Source organism: Nilaparvata lugens, chromosome 8, assembly GCF_014356525.2.
Source record: "Nilaparvata lugens isolate BPH chromosome 8, ASM1435652v1, whole genome shotgun sequence".
Lineage (NCBI taxonomy): Eukaryota > Metazoa > Arthropoda > Insecta > Hemiptera > Delphacidae > Nilaparvata > Nilaparvata lugens.
In genome coordinates, this window is record NC_052511.1 from 27,965,869 (window position 1) to 27,988,470 (window position 22,602).

The following is a 22,602-nucleotide window of genomic DNA, read 5'->3' on the forward strand; positions in this document are numbered from 1 at the left end:
ATCCATACTTTTTCACTATTAATTTCAAACTAAAATTTTACCATTCTTATGAAGTGAAAATGTATTTATTATTAGCAGTGACTCTTCAGGTGTAGATCATCAGGCTGAAGAAACTAACTCTAGTTTCAAGATTATACCAGGTCGATACGATCTTCACTGCTTATAGTAAGTGCATTTTTCACTTCATAAGTGTTGTAAAATTTTAGTTTGAAATACTGATTACGGTATGAGTTTCATGTATTTGAGAACGAGTTTCTCAAATATCTTCAGGTTGAATGACGAACATCGTCATTCGTAAATAGGTGACCATTTGACAAGTCATCTCGATAATGTATTTACTATTAATAAAATAAAGAATTGGAATTAACATGCAAGGGATAGGGAATACACGTTTAACGCATCACTCCTGAACCATCAAACTGATTAATTTTCAGCATTTAACTATAGAACTACAATTCAATTTACTGGTGCTTTTCACAGGCCCTTGCGGAGCGCCGACTACGCCTGCTCATGAATAAATAAATAGGTATATATTGAATATCATTATTATGTGTGTTTTGCCTCCATTTTACTGGGTAAGAAGGTGGAATTGGCTACTAATCAAAATTGCACTTTTTCTATTGTGGAATATTCAAGAAACTTCGAACAATTGGTGTTGTGAATAGTATGATTGCTTTTTGCATCAGGTTTGAAACCCATGCAGACAATCCCAACTTTCAGCCATATCTTTAGGTACCAACCCTGTTGCTGAAATCAATAATGGAACAATTGTTACGTTTTCCTGATTCCACAGCTGCTTTATATAATCTACCAATGACAGGTATTTGACAACTTTCTCCTCACTATACTGTTTTATACTGTATGTATTAGGAATGCCAATGTCTATGAGGAAGGTGGTCTGTTTCTGCTTATCTATGAGTATGATGTCCGGTCTACTGTGGGCTATTGTTTTGTCTGTGAGAACTGACCTATCCCAGTGCAGCTTGTGAGTAGCATTCTCCAAAACTGCACTAGGAGTATATTGGTAATATGGCACTGAGCTTGGCAACAGGTTGTGCCAACAGGTTATTATCAACCTTTGTGTTTTTCAATTAAAAAATGTATTCATCAGTACAACGACTGGTCATGGCTTGAAGAAATGAATGTAAGTTGAGATGTCTTGCAACTTCATTCGTCTAGCGTTCTCTATCAATTTCTAAGAAACTGAGAGCTATATGAGCACTGACCTTGAGTACAAAAGACACGTTTGTTGGGCCGCTGCAGGGTCACCGTATGGAAGCCAGGCTTGCACTGGCAGATCGCGTTGTGTCGAATCTGAATGCAGGCCGCGTTCTGGTCTGTGAAGCTGCATGTCTGGTAGTAGAAACACTGCTCGCCGAGTCGCACCGCTGCAATGCAACAACACAAAACATAATCAATGATAATGTTAGAGCAAACAGAAATGACATTCATTTTCAGCGAATAGTAAGACTTACTATTACTCTTCAATGACTTACTCCTACCATAGAGAAATAACATAAGAAGATATCCCATGGTATAGAATCAGCTTCACATTGAAGAGTAGGTCATTTAGAATAAATAGGAGCATGGAGAAGAGATAGCATTAGTTGATATCCCATAGTATAGGGCGTTTATGTTCCAAATTTCAGTGTTAACTATAACCGAGAGTCTAAGTAGTTCTTTTTCGTGAAGCTATGTAACGCTGGTAGTCTTTCATAATGTGCCGTTCTCACGCTCACACCTGGCCAAAGCAGTAATACTAGACAGTAGTCTCCAGTGATCGGCCCTAGGGCTGTAAAATAACCTTGAAGTCAGCTGATTCTGATTTGATGTGAACGTGTTTACAAAATGGTTTATGAAACGGAATCAGTTTATGCTTCTAGAATTGAATAAGTATTCTGCAATAAGATACTATCATTTTATTTGTATGAATAAAATACAGATAAGATATATATTATAAACTATTCAAATTCGATTTTCAGAGTAGGATAGAACTTCTAACCTAAACTTCCGAAGTCAACGACAACAAGCATTGTTGACGTTGAGATTCAGATTGGCCAAATTTCAAGTGTGCTAAGACACAGCTGATCAAAAAACTTTCCATTATTTGTGTTTATTATTCAAGAATCAAAACATTTATAATAATATCATCTTATTGTCATTTGGAAGAATAAAAAGTATAAACTCAACCTCTTACATAATAAAACATAATATTTGAGGTTATTTAGACAAATCAGAATAAAAAATAAAAATACTTGGACAATTTCCTGATATTCAGATTACCTCAGATTTGCTAGGGCTATGACCTTCCTGTTTTGCTTTCGGAAGTGCCTAATAAACAATTATTCTCATATATATATTGTTTATTTTTCTGTGTGGCGAAAAATAACGTTCTCACCATGGGCAAAAATGTTTTTCCGGCTCTCAATCTTTTCTAGTCCTCGGCCTACGGCCTCGGACTTGAAAACCGATTTCGAGCCGGAAAAGTCTTATTTTCGGCCCTAGGTGCGAAATATACTATTTCCTCCACCTACTGTCTAAAGTGCTCCCCCTGTCCAAAGTGTTTACTCCCTGGAACTGAAGTGTCACTTTACTCACTAGAGTGTCACTTTTTCGCTCTCGGGCGGAAAAAACAGGAAAACTCCCTAGAGCGTAAAAGTAATTCAATTTAAATAACATGGGAAGCATCTCTATTTTAAAAACGTACATTTGAAATAGGTTAGAAGGTCTAAGCTCAGATGAGGAAGCATATAGAGTAGTCATTAAACCAACTAAATTCAATACCTCAACCAGAAATTTGATCAATATATGAAATTTATGTTTGTATGCTAAAATTATTACAAGCTTCATATCACTATACTAAAAAAGATGTATAATTTTTTTCCATGTCATTCAAAATACCAGCCAACGAATATTCCTCATTAACTAATCAAATTTGGAAGAGGAACTTCATCATAGCTGTAGTTGTGGCGGCCATTGTTGTTACAACTTTTGCCGACATATAGCGCACGAGGCACAGCGCTGTCGGCGGAGAACTGTGATTACAAGCCAGCTGTTTCTGTTTACTTTTTACTTTCCTTCCCCTATTAAATTAGGTAAGGAAAGTATTGCTTTCCGAAAAAATTAAGGTACCCCAATTTCTAAATTTCTATACGTTTCAAGGTCCCCTGAGTCCGAAAAAGTGGTTTTTGGGTATTGGTCTGTATGTGTGTGTGTGTGTGTGTGTGTGTGTGTGTGTGTGTGTGTGTGTGTGTGTGTGTGTGTGTGTGTGTGTGTGTGTCTGTGTACACGATATCTCATCTCCCAGTTAACGGAATGACTTGAAATTTGGAACGTAAGGTCCTTACACTATGGATCCGACACGAACAATTTCGATCAAATGCAATCCAAGATGGCGGCTAAAATGGCGAAAATGTTGTCAAAAACAGGGTTTTTCGCGATTTTCTCGAAAACGGCTCAAACGATTTTGATCAAATTCATACCTGAAATAGTCATTGATAAGCTCTATCAACTGCAACAAGTCCTATATCTGTAAAAATTTCAGGAGCTCCGCCCCATCTATACAAAGTTTGATTTCAGATTCTCAATTATCAGCCTTCATATACAATTTAAACAAAAATTTTCAAGTAGAAAAGATTGAACATGAAAATTTCTGCAATAAATTAATGTTCAGTAACATTTTCACCTAAAATTGAAAATAAGCTTGAAATTCGTGAAAATGTCATTATTAAATTGTAAACTGTTGGCAACTGTTGGTTCTATTAAATCATTCACTACGAAGAGATAGAAGACCTCGTGTGTCTCCAGCGTTATTGTTCTATCACCAGCTGTCTCATATCTCTGAATAGTAAAGACTTGAGATGCGCGAGAACACTAGCGTCAGGTGATCAATTTTCATAACGGCAAGGAAAGTTATGTGAGTGCGCCACACCAGATTTTTAGATTATGTTGTAACACATTGTTTGGTCACGTACGTTTTTAAAAATTATTTTATTCGCAGTTTTTATGAAAATGTAGGTGGAGGAAAAATGTTGTGTATAACACGAGTAAAAAATGTTTTTTCTCCCTCAGGAAAATTGTTGCACTCGGCTTTGTCTCGGCCTTCAAACTTTTCCCTCAGGGAGAAAAAACAGTACTTTCCACTCTAGATATACAAATAACTATTAAAATGAGAAAATAATTTGCCGCTTGCCGAAATCGGATCAAGCTTTGTTCGTCCTCATTGTTGAAACATCTTCTCAATAGGTATCCAATAATTATTGATATTTGTTATTCAGAATCATTACAAATCAATGACAATGTGAGCAATGTCATTTGGAAGCAAGCCTCACACATTTTATATAATCTGATATGGTGATTAATTATTGTATATCAATTGCTCGTATCAAATCATTCATTTGAAAAACGATTATCAATCAAGCGCACAAGCTTATATTTGAAAAAACTTCTTTTTTTTGCATTAGAAAATAGTTTTTAGAACAAGCTTCAGTGTTGGTGAATGAAATTTGATTTGTTTCATTGATTGTACCAGGTGGTATAAACGAAACCTGGTCTAATCGAGACATGGGCTCGATTGTACTTTATCGTTTAGATGACCTGGTATAATCGAACTACTGGGTTAATAGACAGAATGCTTTGATTATTAACCCAGTAGTTCGATTATACCAGGTCCTGGTCTAATCGGGGAAGTCCGACCTGGGGTAATCGAACACCTGGACTAATCGAGCACCTGGGATAATCAAACACCTGGGCTAATCGAAATACACCCTAAAATTCCCAGTTCATTTTCAAAACCCCCGATTTTTGACTGAAAATAATTAATTTACAAAATAAATAATTATTTCAAAATAGAAGAAATAGACTATTGAAACGCAGCTTACCACCAGTTCTTGTAACATGCTTCAGCATTGATCAAAGTCAAGATATGCGGCGAACATTTTTTAAACTAGCCGTTCCACGAAATGTCTCCTGGCTGACATTGTTTCAATTGAAAGCCAGGGGCCACCTCATGGTGTGTCTACTTTGTCAGGATTCAATTCACCAAGTTGACTCACTCCTTAGAAATAAGTCAAGACTTACGGTACTTAATGCAGAAATTTAACATATTACAACAAGGAACGATTATGCAATTGAGTGACTCACGTTTAGCACAACCCTTGAAAGGACCGATGTGCACAGGGTAGGCTCTCTCGCATTCGCAGCGTAAAGTGTCCTTGTCACAGACCACGTGCAACAGCTTCGAGTCACAGCTGTCTTCGCAGGGTGCTCCAACATACTGTCCCAGATTCTGCAACTATAAATAGACGTTGAATTAGCCATACTTTTGAACCGGTACCTTATCAATTACATGGTAATATTTCTAAAATCATTTGAAAAGAGATGAAAATACGAAATCATATTTCCATTTATTTACATATGATTTCATGTAACAGAAATATTACCGTGCAATGCGGTACATTGGTAAGGTGACATTAAAAACACACAATAAAAACCATATTACTTCATCTCTTTTCTGTATAGGGCTACTTTTTATAGAACTAGAAAGAAAAATAAAAATCTCAGTACCCTTTTTGAATTATTTAATCACTATTATTAATCATTATTTAAATGATTCAAAAAGGGTACTGAGATTTTTATTTTTCTTTCTATTTCCATATTACTTCAATTTTGATCCACAAAAATTAGTATGATAACAGTTTGTTTAAAAAACTGAGATGGTTACAACCAAATTACCATGGTAATTTAATATACTCTGCAAAGCTCAAAAACATTTTATGTCTGTAAGAAACATACCTAACTTAAAACTATTATTTCAAGAATTCAGCAGTTGTTTAAAAATCTTGAATTTTAGTATGATAATTTCATCTGTGGTGAGTAAAAATAGCTCAATTCTTTCTAGCAAATAATATAGATCATCTAAATTTTTACTTGACATTTATGCCAGGTTTAAACTATGCCAATTGGCAAAACAATAATAATTGTCTTCTTAAACCGTCAGCTGATGTTGTCAATTAGTTTTTATTTAGCCATGCCTAGATGATGGTTTTAGAATTAAAAGATTCAATTGATAATTTACACCAGCTGTACATTTCAGAAGACAATATTATTGTCTTGTCAATTGGCATCGTATAAACCCCCCTACATTTTAGTTTTCAGGTATGATGATTGTTTGTGATTTATGTAATAGCCTAACAAATATTTTATTACAATGTATAGAAAGGAACTTTCAAAATAACTTTCCACTTTCATTTCATAATACTTTAATATTTTATTAAATATTTGTGTAAAATAAATATAAATATAAACATAAATATTAATGTGTTTAAATATTTTATTTTATACCTTGATATTTTTAATTACCGACAAAATTAGATTGTTTTTTTTTCTCCACTGAAAATACTCATATACTGTCCCATATTTTAGCCAATCCTTAATAGCGTCTTCAATTGGGTCTTAATGCCCACAGTCGACCCACAAGATTGTTTGATAGAATCTGAAACATAAGGTAATATAAATTTTAATGAGAAATTCTATAAATATGAAGGCAGATGAAATTTTGCCACCACATAGGAGTTATTATTTGATACAGGTGTTGCATGGTTAAAAGAGACAAAAGGGATAAAGGGACAAGTACAAAAATTTTTTTCAAGTGCACATCTAATATTTTGTTATACACATTGATATTTTGAATCACAAGGCGAGGTGATGACTGTTTTTTAGATATTCATTCAAACATTCAAATTGACTAAGAATAAAGTATGAATATTGGGTTTCCAAATTTTGTAGCATAGACGAATTTTAACTTGAAATACTCCTCTTTCATTAGGCCTATAGAACTAAATAAGGCTCTATATAAAAACGGTAAAAAAGTTACTTTTTAGATTTATGAGTAAAATGTAATAGTTACTGTAGGTACATACTTAGTTTTATGAAAAAAAACAGTTGTATGCCGATATTTTAACCATTTTTTATTGGCCTACTAAATTTTGTAAACCTAGACCAAAAGTTAAAATCACAATGAAATTAATCAAAAATATCCTTGACATATGAGTTGTAGACATTCATAAATTAATTGGAAATTAAATTTTAAAATGAACAAGTTTAAGCTAAATTTCGTCACCATGGAATGACGATATTTGGAAAATGTTAATATTTATGAGGTGAACTCCGGGCACCCGTTTTTAATTTTTTGGATCACCGAGTTAATAATTGGTACTGAACTTGTTAAAAGCAATCACTTTGATGTTAGCCTACATAGACAATTTATTAGTGCCATAGCAACAGACTTCCATTGTTTGCAGGTTAAATTGGGTTATGTTTTAAAAATTTATATTTTTCATTATATTATTAAGTTTCATTCAATTTCTCAACACAAGCAGTCCTGTGACAAAAACAATACATAGATAGCATAATGAAAATATGGTACTTGAGTATTAAACGGAGGCCACCTAACCTACAGAAATATTTCGTACGGGATACCATAAATAACTACATAATTGGAAAGAACACACTTTAATAGATTAACAGATAGATTAATAGATTTCCAATTATGTAGTTATTTATGGTATCCCGTACGAAATATTTCTGTAGGTTAGGTGGCCTCCGTTTAATACTCAAGTACCGAAAATATTTGTGTAGAAATCAAAGTAATTGTAATTTATTTGGAAGTTAAGTAGTAGGCTACATGTACAATACTTAAAACCAAGCTTATTGTATTATATTAATTTTTAATATATTAAATTAGAGCCCAGTTAACAAATATACCTAACCCTAACCTCGAATGTAAACAAGTGTAGGCTAAATAACACACAATATTTGTTTTCAAGTTTAGACAATAAATCACCAAACAATCTCATTTTTTAAATAAAAATAATAAATTAAAGAAACTTACCAAGTCAAAGTGGAATGGGTAGACACTTCTAAAAGAGTTCACAGCTTTCATCAACGTGATGAAAATAATTTCTAACATGAAGATGAAATGGCGTCGATCGGTCGTTGACGAAAGTTGCTAGATCCGTTTTTGTAAGGACTACATACTGTAGCGCTGTGAGTGGTGGAATTGGAAGCTCGTTTTCAACGTGTTTTTAACGAGAGATCAACCGTTGAAAACAATGTTGTATTTAAAACGTTGAAAAATTCAACCGCTAACGGTTATTCGACCTCAACAACCAAATTTCAACGTTGGAAACACGTAGGTGTGCTACCTGGGAACGATTATGCAATTGAGTGACTCACGTTTAGCACAACCCTTGAAAGGACCGATGTGCACAGGGTAGGCTCTCTCGCATTCGCAGCGTAAAGTGTCCTTGTCACAGACGACGTGCAACAGCTTCGAGTCACAGCTGTCTTCGCAGGGTGCTCCAACATACTGTCCCAGATCTGCAACAAATCAACAATAACATCATGTTATTTAATAGAATAATTTCAACAAAAAATCGCAAATAGCACATAATATTAGGTACTAATTTTTTAAACAATTGATAATTAACTCCTAACTATATAATTTATTTATTAATAATCATTACATTACATCAATTTTGGGAATAATCCCATTTGACAGGTAACTTGTCAGTACTAATACTATAATACATACAATCAAAAAATAAAATATTTATTCAGGAAGTGTCAAGTATCATTAAGGAAGGTAATGATATATACTATATATATAAATAAATAAATAAATAAATATATATATATATATATATATAAAACAATTTTCTTGTTAATAAAATTCTGTGATTGCGTAAAGGCTTTTCTTTAATAAAATGTTTTTGACTGTCTGCTTGAATAGAATGACTGATTCAATGTTTCGAATGTTTGTTGGCAGCCTATTATAGAGTTTCATTCCTGAATAAAATGGGAGTTTTTTCAAAAGCTACATTTCTATGGATTGGAAATGCAATGATATTTCTATTTTTATAGATATATTTCTATAGCCTATCTATGATTATCTGTACAAAATTGGAACTTACTGATATTTACTTTAACAAAAACTACTAGCTGGTAAATGTAAATGGCAGGAAGTGTGAGTATTTTAAGGTCTTTGAAAAATGCTTTACATGAGTCCCTTGATCTCAGTCTACAGATGACTCTCAATATCTTTTTTATTCTGCATGATGAAAATTCTACGGCTGTCTACAGAATTACCCCAAAATATTGTGCCGTAGCTCAAGTGGTAGTAAACATATGCATAATAGACGGTCAATAATGTGTTTCTGTCGAGTAAGTTGGAAAGAGCTGAAATCACAAAATAGGCTTGGTTCAATTTTTTCATCAAATTCTTAATGTGCTCCTTCCAGGAAAAATTCTGGTCGATTACAAGTCCCAAGAATTTAGTTGAGGAGGAGAGTATTAAGTTATTTCTAATGGTTGAAAGGTGAGTCTCGTCTATCCTCATTTGATTGAGTATGGAACGAAATTGTATAAGGTGTGTTTTACTGCAATTTAAGGAAAGTCCATTTACTTTAAACCACTCGTTGATTTCTATAAGTGTATTCTTCAATTGAGTTACCAGTGTGATCTGATCAGCGTTCGATGCTATACAAGTTGTGTCATCCGCATACATAATTAACTTTGAATTGGTTGTTGCCTTAGGTAAATCATTAATATACACCAAAAAGAGCAAAGGTCCGAGGACAGATCCTTGTGGTACCTATTCCATTTGGGACCCTGGTAAATGATGAACATTTAGCAGAAGATGGATCTCTCACACATTGCTTCCTGTTGGAAAGATAGGAGCGGAGCCATCTTAGAGCTGTGTCTGCTATTCCATAAAAACTCAATTTTTCTAGCAGGATTTCATGACTTACACAGTCAAAAGCTTTTGAAAGATCGCAGAATATGCCAGCAGCATGCTGCGATCGATCAATTGCAACTGTACACAACATTTATATTTATACAACTGCAACACATATATTTGACAAAATCATAGATTGCTCCAGAAATGTCCTTCTTTTTACGAAATCCAAACTGGTCTTCAACAAATAATCCATTATTCTCGAAATGAACAGTCAACCTAGATACAACTCCCATCTCATATATCTTTGAGAATACAGACAGTCTGCAACTGGTCTATAATTACTCAGATCATTGGCATCTCCTTTTTTAAGAAAGGGTAACACATTACTATATTTTAAAATGTCAGGAAACACACCATGCTTAAAAGATTGATTAATGAGAAAAGTTAGAGTTTTAATTATTTGGATAGCACATTTTTTTAAAAGAAAAGGGGGAAACTCATCCCAGCCAGGTGCTCTGGATGCTTTAATTTCCTTTATTAAGGTAATTATCCAATGTTCCATCACCTGAGCAAAATAAACTAAAATGCTGTTTGTGTTTGGTTGTCTATTACAATACTCAAAAGCAGCTTTCATGTCTGTATTTAAGTTCAATGTGTCACAATTTTTTGAAAAAAAACTGATTGAATGAATTTAATGTTGATTCAATTTGAGCATAATTGAATACTTTTGACAATTTCAACTCTTTCCCTCCTTCTTGTGTCTCTTGTTTAACTATTTTCCAAGCCATTTTTGTTTTGTTATCAGCCTGACGTATTCTGTTACTGTTGTATAATATTTTAGCCTGTCTAATGCACCTATTTAGAATTCTTTTGTACTGTCTCGCATATGCTCTGAGTTCAGGACAGTCAAGTAGTCTGGATTGAGAGTGTAATTCCCTAGCTCTGGCACACAATGTACGAATACCTAAAGTAATCCAGCCTTTATCAATATTGTTGCGTGATTTATGGTTTGTTATAATTTTACGCAGAAATGATTGCTTTAAGTATAAATTTGTCATTGTGTGGAATTTATTGTACAATACATTTGAATCTGAGATCATTGTGCTCATATGAAAAAGGAATCCCAGTTTTCACTTGATAAAATTGTAATGAAGTTGTTAATATTCATATCTGAGAATACTCTGATTGTTTTAGTTACTTTCTTTTTGTTTTCCTTAGTCGATTTATTTTCTTTATCGTGTACCAGAAGTTTTTTTGGAATATTTTATCATCTGTGTTGTATGGTCTGACAGATTTGTGTTGATAATTGATGCACTGCATTGGTCCAGAGCAAAATCGGAAGCTATGTTGTCAAGTCTAGTTGCGTCGGTGATATGTAAGTGCAAGTTATATGAGTTAAGTAAATCAACCAATCTAGACCGGGATACTGTATCTCTCAGTACGTCTATATTAAAATATCAAGAAGGAATTCGTTTATACTTTGGAAATTTTCTACTACAAAATTCTAACAACTTATTGAGCTGTTTAAAAAAAAGATTCCATGATATTTTTGAGTTGATAGGTGATCTATAAATATTTATAATAATGATGTTCATATCTCCATTAATTTTAGCACCACAACACTCAAAAGATTGCTCTATACTAAATTTTTCAAACTGTTTGGTTAATTCACAGTCCATATAATTTCTTGCAAGTATACAGGAACCTCCTCTAATTCTCTTAGTTCTACAATAATTATAAATAAGTTTGAAGCTGTGAAACCTATGCAATAGGAACATATTACTGTCCTTCACCCAATGCTCCTTGTGACAGACAATATCGGGCCTAGTGTTTAAAGAGTCAAAAAATGGGTTAATTTCATCTACTTTGTAGCTTTGTGTAATACCGTGAATGTTCCAATGCATTAAATTAAGATTTACTTTAGATCTAAAAAAGTCGTATCACCTGTGTCAGTTATCAGTTCACTGTCATCACATCTTTCAATCGAGTTCTTCAGCTGTTGTTTGTCACTTTCACTTGAGTTTGAATCTGCTGATAACACCTGCCGGAGTGGATGTTCGTCTGTCGAGGTGGCGTCATTACAAGTTCTTCCATTAATGTCTATTTTGTTATGAGGTTCTGCAACATGGTCAGTTGAAAAGCACTGGACAATCCTATCAGCAATGACTCGCTTTCCAGTCAAGTTCAAATGCAACCCATGACGGGTGTAGAAGCGTCTACCCAGTCCATGCACATTGAGCAATTTGACGTTCGTGAAGCGGTTGACGAGCACCTTCAGCGTTTCATCAACTTTTATTATTGTGGCATTGATAGGTGAAGACAATGGAAGATCGTATCGGCATGGTACATTCGCTAAGAAAACACGAGTGTGTGTCAAATTCTGAAGCTGCATTATAAGAGTGCTTAGGTAGCTTTCATGGCAACCCGTCAAACAGTCATTTGTGCCACCCATCAGCACCGTCATGTCACGCGCCGACATAGATCCACATTCTTTGTCACACTCAGAAATAACTGATTTAAACAATGCCCCTGGCTTCAGTATACTGGTGATTTGAGCCTCAGTCCTTTCTGATAACAGCTGGTTTAGTCTTCTACCTTGGCTAGCAGAAAATAGTCTGATTCTGCTACCCGAAATTGGCCGCCTTCTAAAATTTAGCGCCAAATTGCAGACATCTCCAGCTCCAACACTGCAAGATTCTACTTTTTCTGAGCTTCTAGCTGAATTTGTAGTTTTATTATGCCTAGGATATCGAGTTTTGTTTTTACGACGTTGTCGGTGACTTGTGAATGTGTGAGTTCATTGGCACTCTATGGGCTGTTGATGACTTGTCTACTGACAACAGTGAAAACCTATTGTGCAACTTTATAGGACTACCGGTAAGTTTATAAGACATGGCACATGAGCTATCATGATGTGCCCTCCATTTATCAGCTTCTTTTTTATGTGTGTCTACCTCATTTCTTAAAGTATTGTTGTCCACTTCCAATGTCTCCATAGAGATCATCATGGATATAACTGTCTTCGTCAAGGAATCAATCTCTACTTTAAGTTTTTTGTTATTTATATTAATACTCTGACAATTTTCACAAAAATCAGTAGGCAACTCGACAGTTGTACTCTTATCAACTGTAATAGGAATGAGAGTAAACACGACATAAGTATTTAATACCTTAAGATAGGTTTTTAATAACTTGAACTATACAGGTTTCGAATTGGAATGAGTTTGTTTGGAGACTTAGTAACAGTAATAACAAATTCAAAACATATGTTGTTATACTACATTCGTCCCCCCAAAGAGTTAATGAATGTAGTCATTCAAATAATTAGGAGGTCTTCTATTTCTAAAACTTCTTCTTGGATATGTATTTTGATTTTCTTTTCCAGTAGTCTGTTGTCTAGGTTGTAAGCTCTCGGCAGTAGTACTAGTTTCGTTTTCTTGGTTTTGGGTTGCTTGAGGATTATGGAAGTATTCAAGTTCAGGTTCGGAAGTTGGTAATTGAGAATTTTCATCATTTTCAGAATTGGTTTGTTCTTCGTGATCTCTGTTTTCGTACTCTCCAACTGGAGCAAGATGACATGTTGATACTGTGGTTTCTCTTCCATCAGGTAGCTTTACATGTGCATACTCAGCATTTCCATGTAGAAGTTGGACCTCTTCAACAAGTGGCTCATATTTAGATGTTCGATTGAATTTTTTTAAATAGACAGGGCCGGAATTGAGAAGCCAAGAAGGAGCTGAAACACCATTGTTTCCAGATCTACGTGGGTGTAAGAACATACGCTCATGAGGAGTTTGATTTGTGGCTTTGCAAAGTAATGTTCTTGTTGAGCTAAGAGCATCTTCTAAAACTGACTCCCATTGATTTATTTCTAAATTAAGTGATTTTAATGCTAGCTCAATCGTTTTCCATAGAATACCATTATATCTTTCAACCTGTCCATTACCTGCTGGGTTGTTTCTGCTAGTTGCAATTCCATGCGAGTTTAGGTAATTTTTCAAGTCTTGACTCATAAATGATGTTCCTCTGTCTGAATGTATGTAACTAGGAACCCCAAACGTAGAAAACAGGGTTTTCAGTTTTGATTTAACTGTAGATGATGACATGTCTGGACATGGGAAAGCAAAAGGGAACCGTGAAAACTCATCTACTATTACCAATAAATAACGATTTCGACTTGATGAAGGCAGAGGGCCTTTGAAATCGATATTTAGCCGTTCAAATGCAGAAGTGGCTTTAATCAGAGTCCCTTTGTGTTTGAAGAATTTGGGCTTGACAGCAGCACACACTTTGCAGGAGTTTGTTATATGTCTGATTTCATCAATTGAGTAGGGTAAGTTTTTACTCCAAACCCAGTGGTACAACCGTGTTATGCCTGGGTGGCATAGAGACTCATGTAAATCAACTAATAGATTTTCCTGATTTTGGATTGAAGAACATACTCTAGACAGAGCATCAGCAGCCATATTATCTTTGCCAGGTCTATATACAATATCATAATGAAAACAAGACAGTTCCAGTTTCCACCTCATTATCTTTTCATTTTTCACTTAACCATGATGGTTGTTATCAAACATAAAAGCTACCGACCTCTGATCAGTAATTAGCTTGAAATGTTTGCCAACCAAGTAGTGACGCCATTTTCGCAGTGCTTCTACAATGGCTTGTGCTTCTTTCTCAACACTTGAATGTCTTTGTTCTGCTGGTGAAAGTATCCTTGAGAAGAATGCAACTGGACGGTTTGATTGAGTCAAAGTAGCAGCAATGGTGCTCTCAGATGCATCAGTTTCCACAATGAATTGTGCTTCAGGGTCAATGCAGCTTACTACAGATCCAATTATTTCACTTTTTATAGTTTCAAACGATTGTAACCCTGCTTTAGACAAGGGAAATGCAGTACGGGCAAGAGGAATCACCTTAGTGGCATAATCTGGTATTAGTGATGCATAATGTGAAAACATACCAAGGGTCCTCCTCAGCGATGCAGTGTCTCTAGGCGGAGGTAAATTTTTCAGTGGTTCCAATCGGCTGGGGTCAGGCTTGATAGTTTTGTTAGATATATGATAGCCCAGCAAGTTGATCGATTTCAGTGAAAATGAAGACTTCTCATCATTGCTAGTTAGGTTGTATTTGTTTGCAGCGTTGATAAACTTTTTCAAGTTTATATTGTGTTGCTCCTGTGTTTCGCCACAGATTGTAACATCATCAAGGTAAGCATAAGTGTCTTGTAGCTGTTCAGACAACTTGGTCAATTACACGTTGGAACACTGCCACTCCATTAGTGACCCCAAACGGAATGCGTTTAAACTGGTAGAGTTGACCACATTCCTCAAATGCTGTGTAGTGCTTTTCTTCTTTCCTTATCGTAATTTGGTGGTATGCACTTTTCAAGTCGATAGTTCTGAAAAACTCATAATTTGCAACTTTGTTTACAATATCATCGATTCTTGGTAGTGGGTAAGCATCCAGTAATGTAAAACGATTTATAGTTTTGGAGTAATCAATGACCATTCTTTTTCTATGATTTTCATTTGTAACCACTAACGCTTGAGCTCTCCATGGAGAAATGCTGGGCTCTATAACATCGTCTTTAAGCATTTTACTTACTTCATTTTCAATAAACTTCAAATCATCCGTACTGTGTCGATGATATTTGATGGCAATTGGTTTACATTCCAGTTTTAAATTAGAAAACAATGACACCGGTTCTACAGTTGAGGCTGCCACGCTGCATACGGTTAACTGCGGCTTTTTTCCACCAAAAACTACTTTAATACTTTCATGGTTTTTCAAAATATCATGTCCAACAATTATATCCGCACAAAGCTCTGGTAAGACCGAAAGATTTGCTTGTTTGTAACAGTGATCAAGAATGACAAGATCTACTAAGCATTGTCCTGTTATATTGGATGTGATTGATGTAGTTGCCATTGATACAGTACCCCTACCTGGTCTTATAGGAAGACCTAGGTTAAGAGTAGTAGAATTGTTAAAACTCAGAGAACTCCCTGTATCTATCAAAGCAGAGACAGATTTTCCATTAACCAGGGCTTGTACTGTACTCTTTGTCAATCCTCCGGGCGAAGCTGCTAGGTCAATAGAGTTTTAATATCTTTCGATTTTTTTGATTGTTTGGTTTGTAATTTACTCGACCTGCAGACCTTAGCAAAGTGCCCCTGTTTTCCACAACTATGACAAATTGTATTTTTAGCTGGGCAGCTGACCCGAGGATGTCTCAGATTACCACAAAAATAGCATTTTTCATTAGCAACAGCTAATAAACAGTTTTCTGAATCAGTATTCTGATTGCTTGCTTGAGTATTTTGGGAAGAAGTTGAATTTAATTGGGATGAAGATTGGAAAGCTAATGATTATGCATATGCAAGTTCCAGGGATCTGGCTTGACTATATGCCTCTTCTAGTGTTAATGCAACATTCTCTAGTAAACGCTGGCGTATTGTAGGAGACTTCATTCCAGCAATAAATGTGTCACGAATATAATCATCCCTATTTCTTTCAGCAGTCACAGCTTTAAACTCACAGTCCTTACTTAATAGTTTTAAGGCATGAAGATATTGATCAATAGTCTCATCAGGCTGTTGTTGACGTGCAGATAGTTTATGTCTTGAAAATATTTCATTTACAGGTTTTACATAGATTCTCCTTAAAGTAGATATAGCATCATTATACGTACCACTTTCGCTTATGTACTCATAAATATCTGGAGTGATAAAGTTGATAAGTGTTTTGAGCTTTTCAGAGTCTGATGATTGTAGTGCAATACTGGTAATGGAGTTCTGAAAAGTTTTGTGCCAATGTGTCCATTCCTTGCTTGCAGTTGATAAGTTTGGATCCACACTAAACTTGTCTGGCTTCGGTATCATATTCATTTTACAATATCAAGTTATTAAAATTGTAATAGGAATGAGAGTAAACACGACATAAGTATTTAATACCTTAAGAAAGGTTTTTAATAACTTGAAATATACAGGTTTCGAATTGGAATGAGTTTGTTTGGAGACTTAGTAACAGTAATAACAAATTCAAAACATATGTTGTTATACTACATCAACCATAATACCTCTAAGTGAAAACTCTGCCGAGTTTCTGTTCTCTAACCCCAGGGTAAGACGTTGTATATCGTCCACTAAGGCTGATTGACTCTCAGTCAGCTGTTTTATTCTACCAATTAATTCATCTTTGGTCTTCAGGATGTTTTCATCTGTCTGGGAGCAAGAATTGAAACAAACTGGTTTCCGAAAAGACCCCAGAGACGAGTCTAGTGACGCCCTATTTGTGAATTTTAATTGCTGCTTGATACTGGGAATCAAACCATTTACTAGCATACGCGAAAGATTTTTTGGAATTTGATGTGGTGGATGCTTCTTATGATTATCAGTGTAACCTTTTACACAGTCAATTTTTGATGAGGTAGTAACCGAAGTAGGACATCCAGTTGAGCAGCATCGCCAGAAAATATCTCCGCAAACCAGAGTATGGCTCTTTCTGAAACAGTAAGCTTTATAGTACAAGGCCAGGTTGTCCTTTGTTGTTCTGTATGTCTCGAGTTGAGAAATCATTTTTTCTAATTAGGAATATTACCGTATTCGTTGAAAGTAAATTTTAAAGATTTTCCTCTCGTTATTGAACCTGATCCCGCTTCTAAACGAACCAGCTGATTATAAATATACTGTAGGAGAGAGAAAAAGAAAGGAGACAGTAGCGCCTAGAGAGCGAACAAGGCGGGGAAGAAATGTGGAAGCTCCTGAGAAAGAAAAAGGATGACAGGAAAAGGAGAATGACACAAGAAAAGGAAACAACAGTTTATTTTAAACGTAGTTGTCAGCATCAGAAGAAGACACTGTCAGTATGTCCTTTAACACAGCGCACACAAAAAAACGCAGCAAGTCAATAATTGTTAAAGAAGTTGTAGAAGTCATAATAATATAATTTGTGTAATAAAAATATTTCTCTATAGGAATTAAGTAAATAATAATAAGTAGTCATTATTAGGCTAATCACATAAAAACCAAATTATATAATGCAGGAAAGGTTTTAATTCCTTAATTCCTCCTTCTACATCCATGACCAGGGAACTGGATAGATGGCGTTGAATGGTAAGATGACAGGTCAAACTATATTGTCCTTGTGAGCATTAAAATACTCATTGACTGAGTAGAATGGGTTCCTCTTCAGCCAGATCTCAACTCGGTTTTTAAAAGCAATACCCTGCAGGTTCTTCACACCAGCAGGCAGGTCATTGTATAGGCGCAGTGCAAAGATTGGGAAGGAGTCTTTTCTCTTGTTGGTTCTGCAGCGAGGTATGTCAATGTCAAGTCTCCTCCTTGTAGCGTGCACATGACGATCAGCCCTCAGCACATGACTGCCCTCGGTGTCCTTAACATGCAACAGACTCAACAGTATGTACTGGTTGAAGACCGTAAGGATGCCCAGGTCAATGAAGATAGGCCTACAGTGCTCACGATGCCCTGCTGAGGTGATCACTCGAAGTGCTTTCTTCTGGAGCATCAGCACACTCTTGCAGCCCGCTGCATGCCCCCACAGCAGAAGTCCATACAGCAGATGGGAATGGAAAAGGGCAAAGTATACCATCACCATATCTTTCCTGCTGAGAAGGGCTCTGAGTCTACGCAGCAAGTAGATTACTCATGCCAGCCTGGTGCAAACTCCATCAATATGGCCAGCCCATGTCAATTTTGTGTCAATGACAAATCCCAGGAGTTTCACCACTGATTTATGGGCAGAGTCAGCAAGGCTGCGAAGTCCACAAACCAGTTGCTGAGTCTTCCCCTCATTCAAGCAGAGTCTGTTTCTCTCAAACCACTGCTTGGCATCATCAAAAACTTGCTGAGCCTGCAAGCCAGCTTGTTCAACCGTCCGCCCCCTAGAGTAAATTGTGGTGTCATCCGCAAACATCAGCACTGGTCCAAGAAGCCCAAGATCATTGATCATGACCAGGAAGAGTAGTGGGCCCATCACCGATCCCTGTGGCACACCATGATCCACCTGCATAGGCTGTGAGAGAGCACCTCCAATGGATATGATCTGCTTCCTTCCAGTGAAGTAGGATCTGAGGGTCACAAGCACCTCACCACCCAGTCCATACCCAGCAAGCTTCTCAAGAAGAATTCCATGAGGCACGCAATCAAATGCCTTACTCAGATCAGCAAGGACCAGGGTGAACAAGATCTCTCTCCTCAAAGGCTTTAACAATAAAATCAATCATCTCTGAGACAGCTGTAAACGTAGACCTTCCACTTCTAAAGCCGTGCTAAGCGTCAGAAAAAAGATTTATTCCTCTCGAAGTGGAACACAAGTTGCTCCTTCATTAGGACCTCAAACACCTTACCCAATACAGTGTAATATTACATTTTTCTTCTCACATTTAAATCGAATCTTCAATTCGAGATCTATGGAACTTTATAGTAAATGTCAGAGTTATCAATAGACGGATAAACTTTTTGACGGAGAATTTATTATCGTAAATGTTTGTTGCATTGTTCCATGGTGTCACCGAGGCTGGGTTGACAGAATTAAAAAGATAAATGGTTTAGTTAAATAGAGATGATATATATATAAAAATTTAAAATAACATTTTCAAATTAAAGTTTTATTGAGAACAGATGTAGAATGTGAATTCTAAACTTATAAGTTATAATTTTTTGATGACGTGTCTGTGGAGATCGATATTGAACAGGGCGTTGGTTTGGTGACTTTCAATTTTGTTTTTCCTGTTCAGCCCTTGCTTCTCTTCTGAAAAATGGCTTGCTACAAGTACTGTTGTCGTAGAGTTTTGCTCTAAATCATGTTCATTTATTAATGTTGTAGATTGAGTTTTATATAAAATTTTGTGCTGTTTTTGGTCAGATTTAGTTGTTAATGTAGTAAAGCCAATAGCCACTGTGTTTCAACTGTAAACTAGATAAGTATTTTAGTTCGTAATAACTCTTGAAATAATTAGTCTTAAGATATTTTCTCTTTCTGTATTTTGTGTATTTTCATCTGAAGATTATAAGTTAATTTGCTCTGAAAACTGGATTTCTCATTCATAGGCAATAGATCCATTCACAGTTTATCAAGAATCTATTTTATTGGAGCCGACAACTATTCTTAGGTTGATAGGTGTTAAATGCTATTCCAACCGTTTAAGGAAAAATTGGTAGCACGGCAAATGTTACCCCTGTGGTGGGACCGAATTACAAAATAAATATGTCCCAAATGGTACACCATGAAATCCCTGGTTATAGAAATTATTAGTAGATAGATATCTTGATAGGTTATGAATGGTTTGTTGCTGAGTGGGAAATCGGTTCAAGAGAGATCAAGTCCTAATGAATATATTATCTGTGCAGACTAGCAAAATGGCATACAATATGAAAAATATTAAAAATGATGATGAGTTAATAGCTGCCTTAACACAACTGTTTGATGAGCAAAATGCTAATTTTGATGCTAGGTTTGATGAGATGAAGCAAGAATTTGCTAGCATTAGACTAGAGCAGGTTAGTATAAAACTTCTATTGAAAGATGCACATGAAAAATTGAGTGATAATCATGAAGATGAAAACAAATTGAAGCAGGATGATAGTAGTGTTAAGTTACAAGATCAACTCATTCAAGTTTCTGACAATGTAGGCCTAGTTACTGTTGTTGAAAAAGTCAACCATAGTGAAAGTGTAGAATTGAGTAAAGAAGTAGGTAGGGAGTTGTCTTCATTGAAAGTCAACTATCAAGAAAGTACTATTGCTACATTGAAGGTTAGGAAAACAGTAAACAAATCGAATGTTTTCTATGGATCAGATTTACTACATCGAAAGTTAGGAAAACAGTAAATAAAATGAATGATTACATGAGACAGGTTTCTGTGGAGGTTAGGAACAATGTGAACAAAATGAATGTTGCTTTGAGTCAAGTTGATGAGTTCAACTTTCAACTGAGAATTGAAAAGGTGTATGCTATGCATTCTCAAGTGAACATGACGAACTTTTGTAGGCAAAACTGCTTGGTTGAAACAAATGAACCAATGAATAAAATCATGCTATTGAAGAAAACAAAACGCAAAGTCTCCATTGATGTGTTAGTATTCAAAGGTTGTTTCAAGTTGCTTATTTACAAGATGATGACAGTGAGTCACATGATGAAAGGGTATTCCCCAACACACAATGATTAGGAATCCTGTGTTATGCCGGGATTCAGAATAGCATAATCGCTACACAGTGTATGGTAAGAGTCCATAATTGTGTCTTTTTTCTTTCCTGTAGCCTATTTTCTTGGCCCTTAATCTTTTCAATTTTCGATTCTTTCCTGTCTTTGTGTAATATTCAGTAAATTTCTTCTATGAAGCATATCTTAACCAATCTTGTCCATAGTCATTTAAATTTGTATTTTTTCTGAAATAATTTTAGAAGTTGAAATAGTAGCTTATTTTCCTAATCTTTAAATTGTTGATAAAACTTAACTTTTCCAAAATCTATCCATTGTAGTGTAAATAATTGTTTGCTTGTGGTATATTTTTTCATCATGTATTACATATTTTAATCATGTCTATTTTTTTTTTAGGTATTATATTAGGTAATTAGGTTTTTCAGAGCAATTTTGTCCCATGTTCTCATCTTTCATTGCATATCGTGCCATAAGCCATATGTAATTAGGTTATAGTTTTCTTCTGGGCTTTTAACCCATTTTGCATTTTATTTTTTCTTTGCTGTCCAATAATTTGGATTTTTGGTAGACAAGTAGGTGTGATTTTTTTTTAGAGGTGTGGGCGTGAACCACATACGGCTGGACTCGATTATCTGACCTACTTGTTTGCGATATAAAAACCTTATGACTGCAACAACAAATGTTTGTAAAACCTTTTGCATACTTTTGTTTTTGTGGTCCGATACTAGAGTCTGCTATCACATTGCCTTACAGACATCTAGGAACTATCCACCCAGTCACAATAGTCAACATTTTTTTTTTTCTTCACCAGTTGTTTTTGTGGGAGTGATAGCTCACAATTATAACAAATTAGAGTCATACTTGGGATTTACAAAATTCCATAGTAGTATATTTTATTAAATATACTTCCTCATGAAAGTTCAGTACTGACATGTAGGATAGGCTCTAATTAATCTTTCTCTTCTTTGTATTGTTTTAGGGAATTTATTTACCCAGTTTTCTTTTTCTCTTGTTTGTATTTTTTAGGGAACTTATTTACCCAGTATTTCATCTTGATCATCTTTGTATCATAATCTTGAAATGTTTATACTTATTATACAGTCTTTAAATTTTAAATTATTTTAAAAAATAATTGGTTCAATTTAAAACGTTGTGTTATATTATCAATTGAAATGAGTTAAAGGCTAAAATTTTTCTAAAGTGTTTTGTAATTGATATTTTTTTTTAAATTTTAAAACTGTTTGTTCTATAAATTTTGATATGATTGATTATCGTTTGAAATGGATGCTGGAGTGTATGTAGAATTTTTAGTGGGGTTTGTTGATTAGAATTTTGCTGGTATGTGATTGTTTTTTTTGAGATGGAAACCCATTATTGCCTAAAGAAGGAATAACAGAGGTTATGACTTAGAGAGGCAGTAATGAGATAATATTTTTTGTGTTGATTACTTATGTTGATTGCCATAGATGCAAAAATAATGATTAACAATGTTGATTGCCATAGATGCAAAATGATGATTAATTATGAATATTATGTGCCTTTGAAGCAAAATATTATTGATGTTTTGAATGATTTCTTGTTTAATGATTGATAGTAAAGTTTTGTCATGAAATGTAGTTTGTGTTTAGAACATTGAAGAGTCGAAATGAACTATAGTATCCAACAAACGATGATTAATA

The 22,602-nt window shown here is 35.1% G+C and overlaps 1 protein-coding gene across 5 annotated transcripts in view; it reads right to left on the minus strand.

Annotated features, from left to right (window-relative positions):
* LOC111057980 overlaps positions 1-22,602 on the minus strand; it is a 158,307-nt gene that overhangs the window by 29,439 nt on the left and 106,266 nt on the right. For 4 of the 5 annotated variants that reach the window (XM_039434424.1, XM_039434423.1, XM_039434422.1 and 1 more), the window contains exons 2-3: positions 5,143-5,286; positions 1,227-1,388 (exon numbers count right to left, since the gene is read on the minus strand). In XM_039434424.1, coding sequence (XP_039290358.1) covers positions 1,227-1,388; positions 5,143-5,286 — 306 coding nt within the window. Of the gene's footprint in view, positions 1-1,226; positions 1,389-5,142; positions 5,287-8,235; positions 8,380-22,602 lie in introns of all 5 variants that reach the window. The other variant, XM_039434421.1, reaches the window with a different exon arrangement.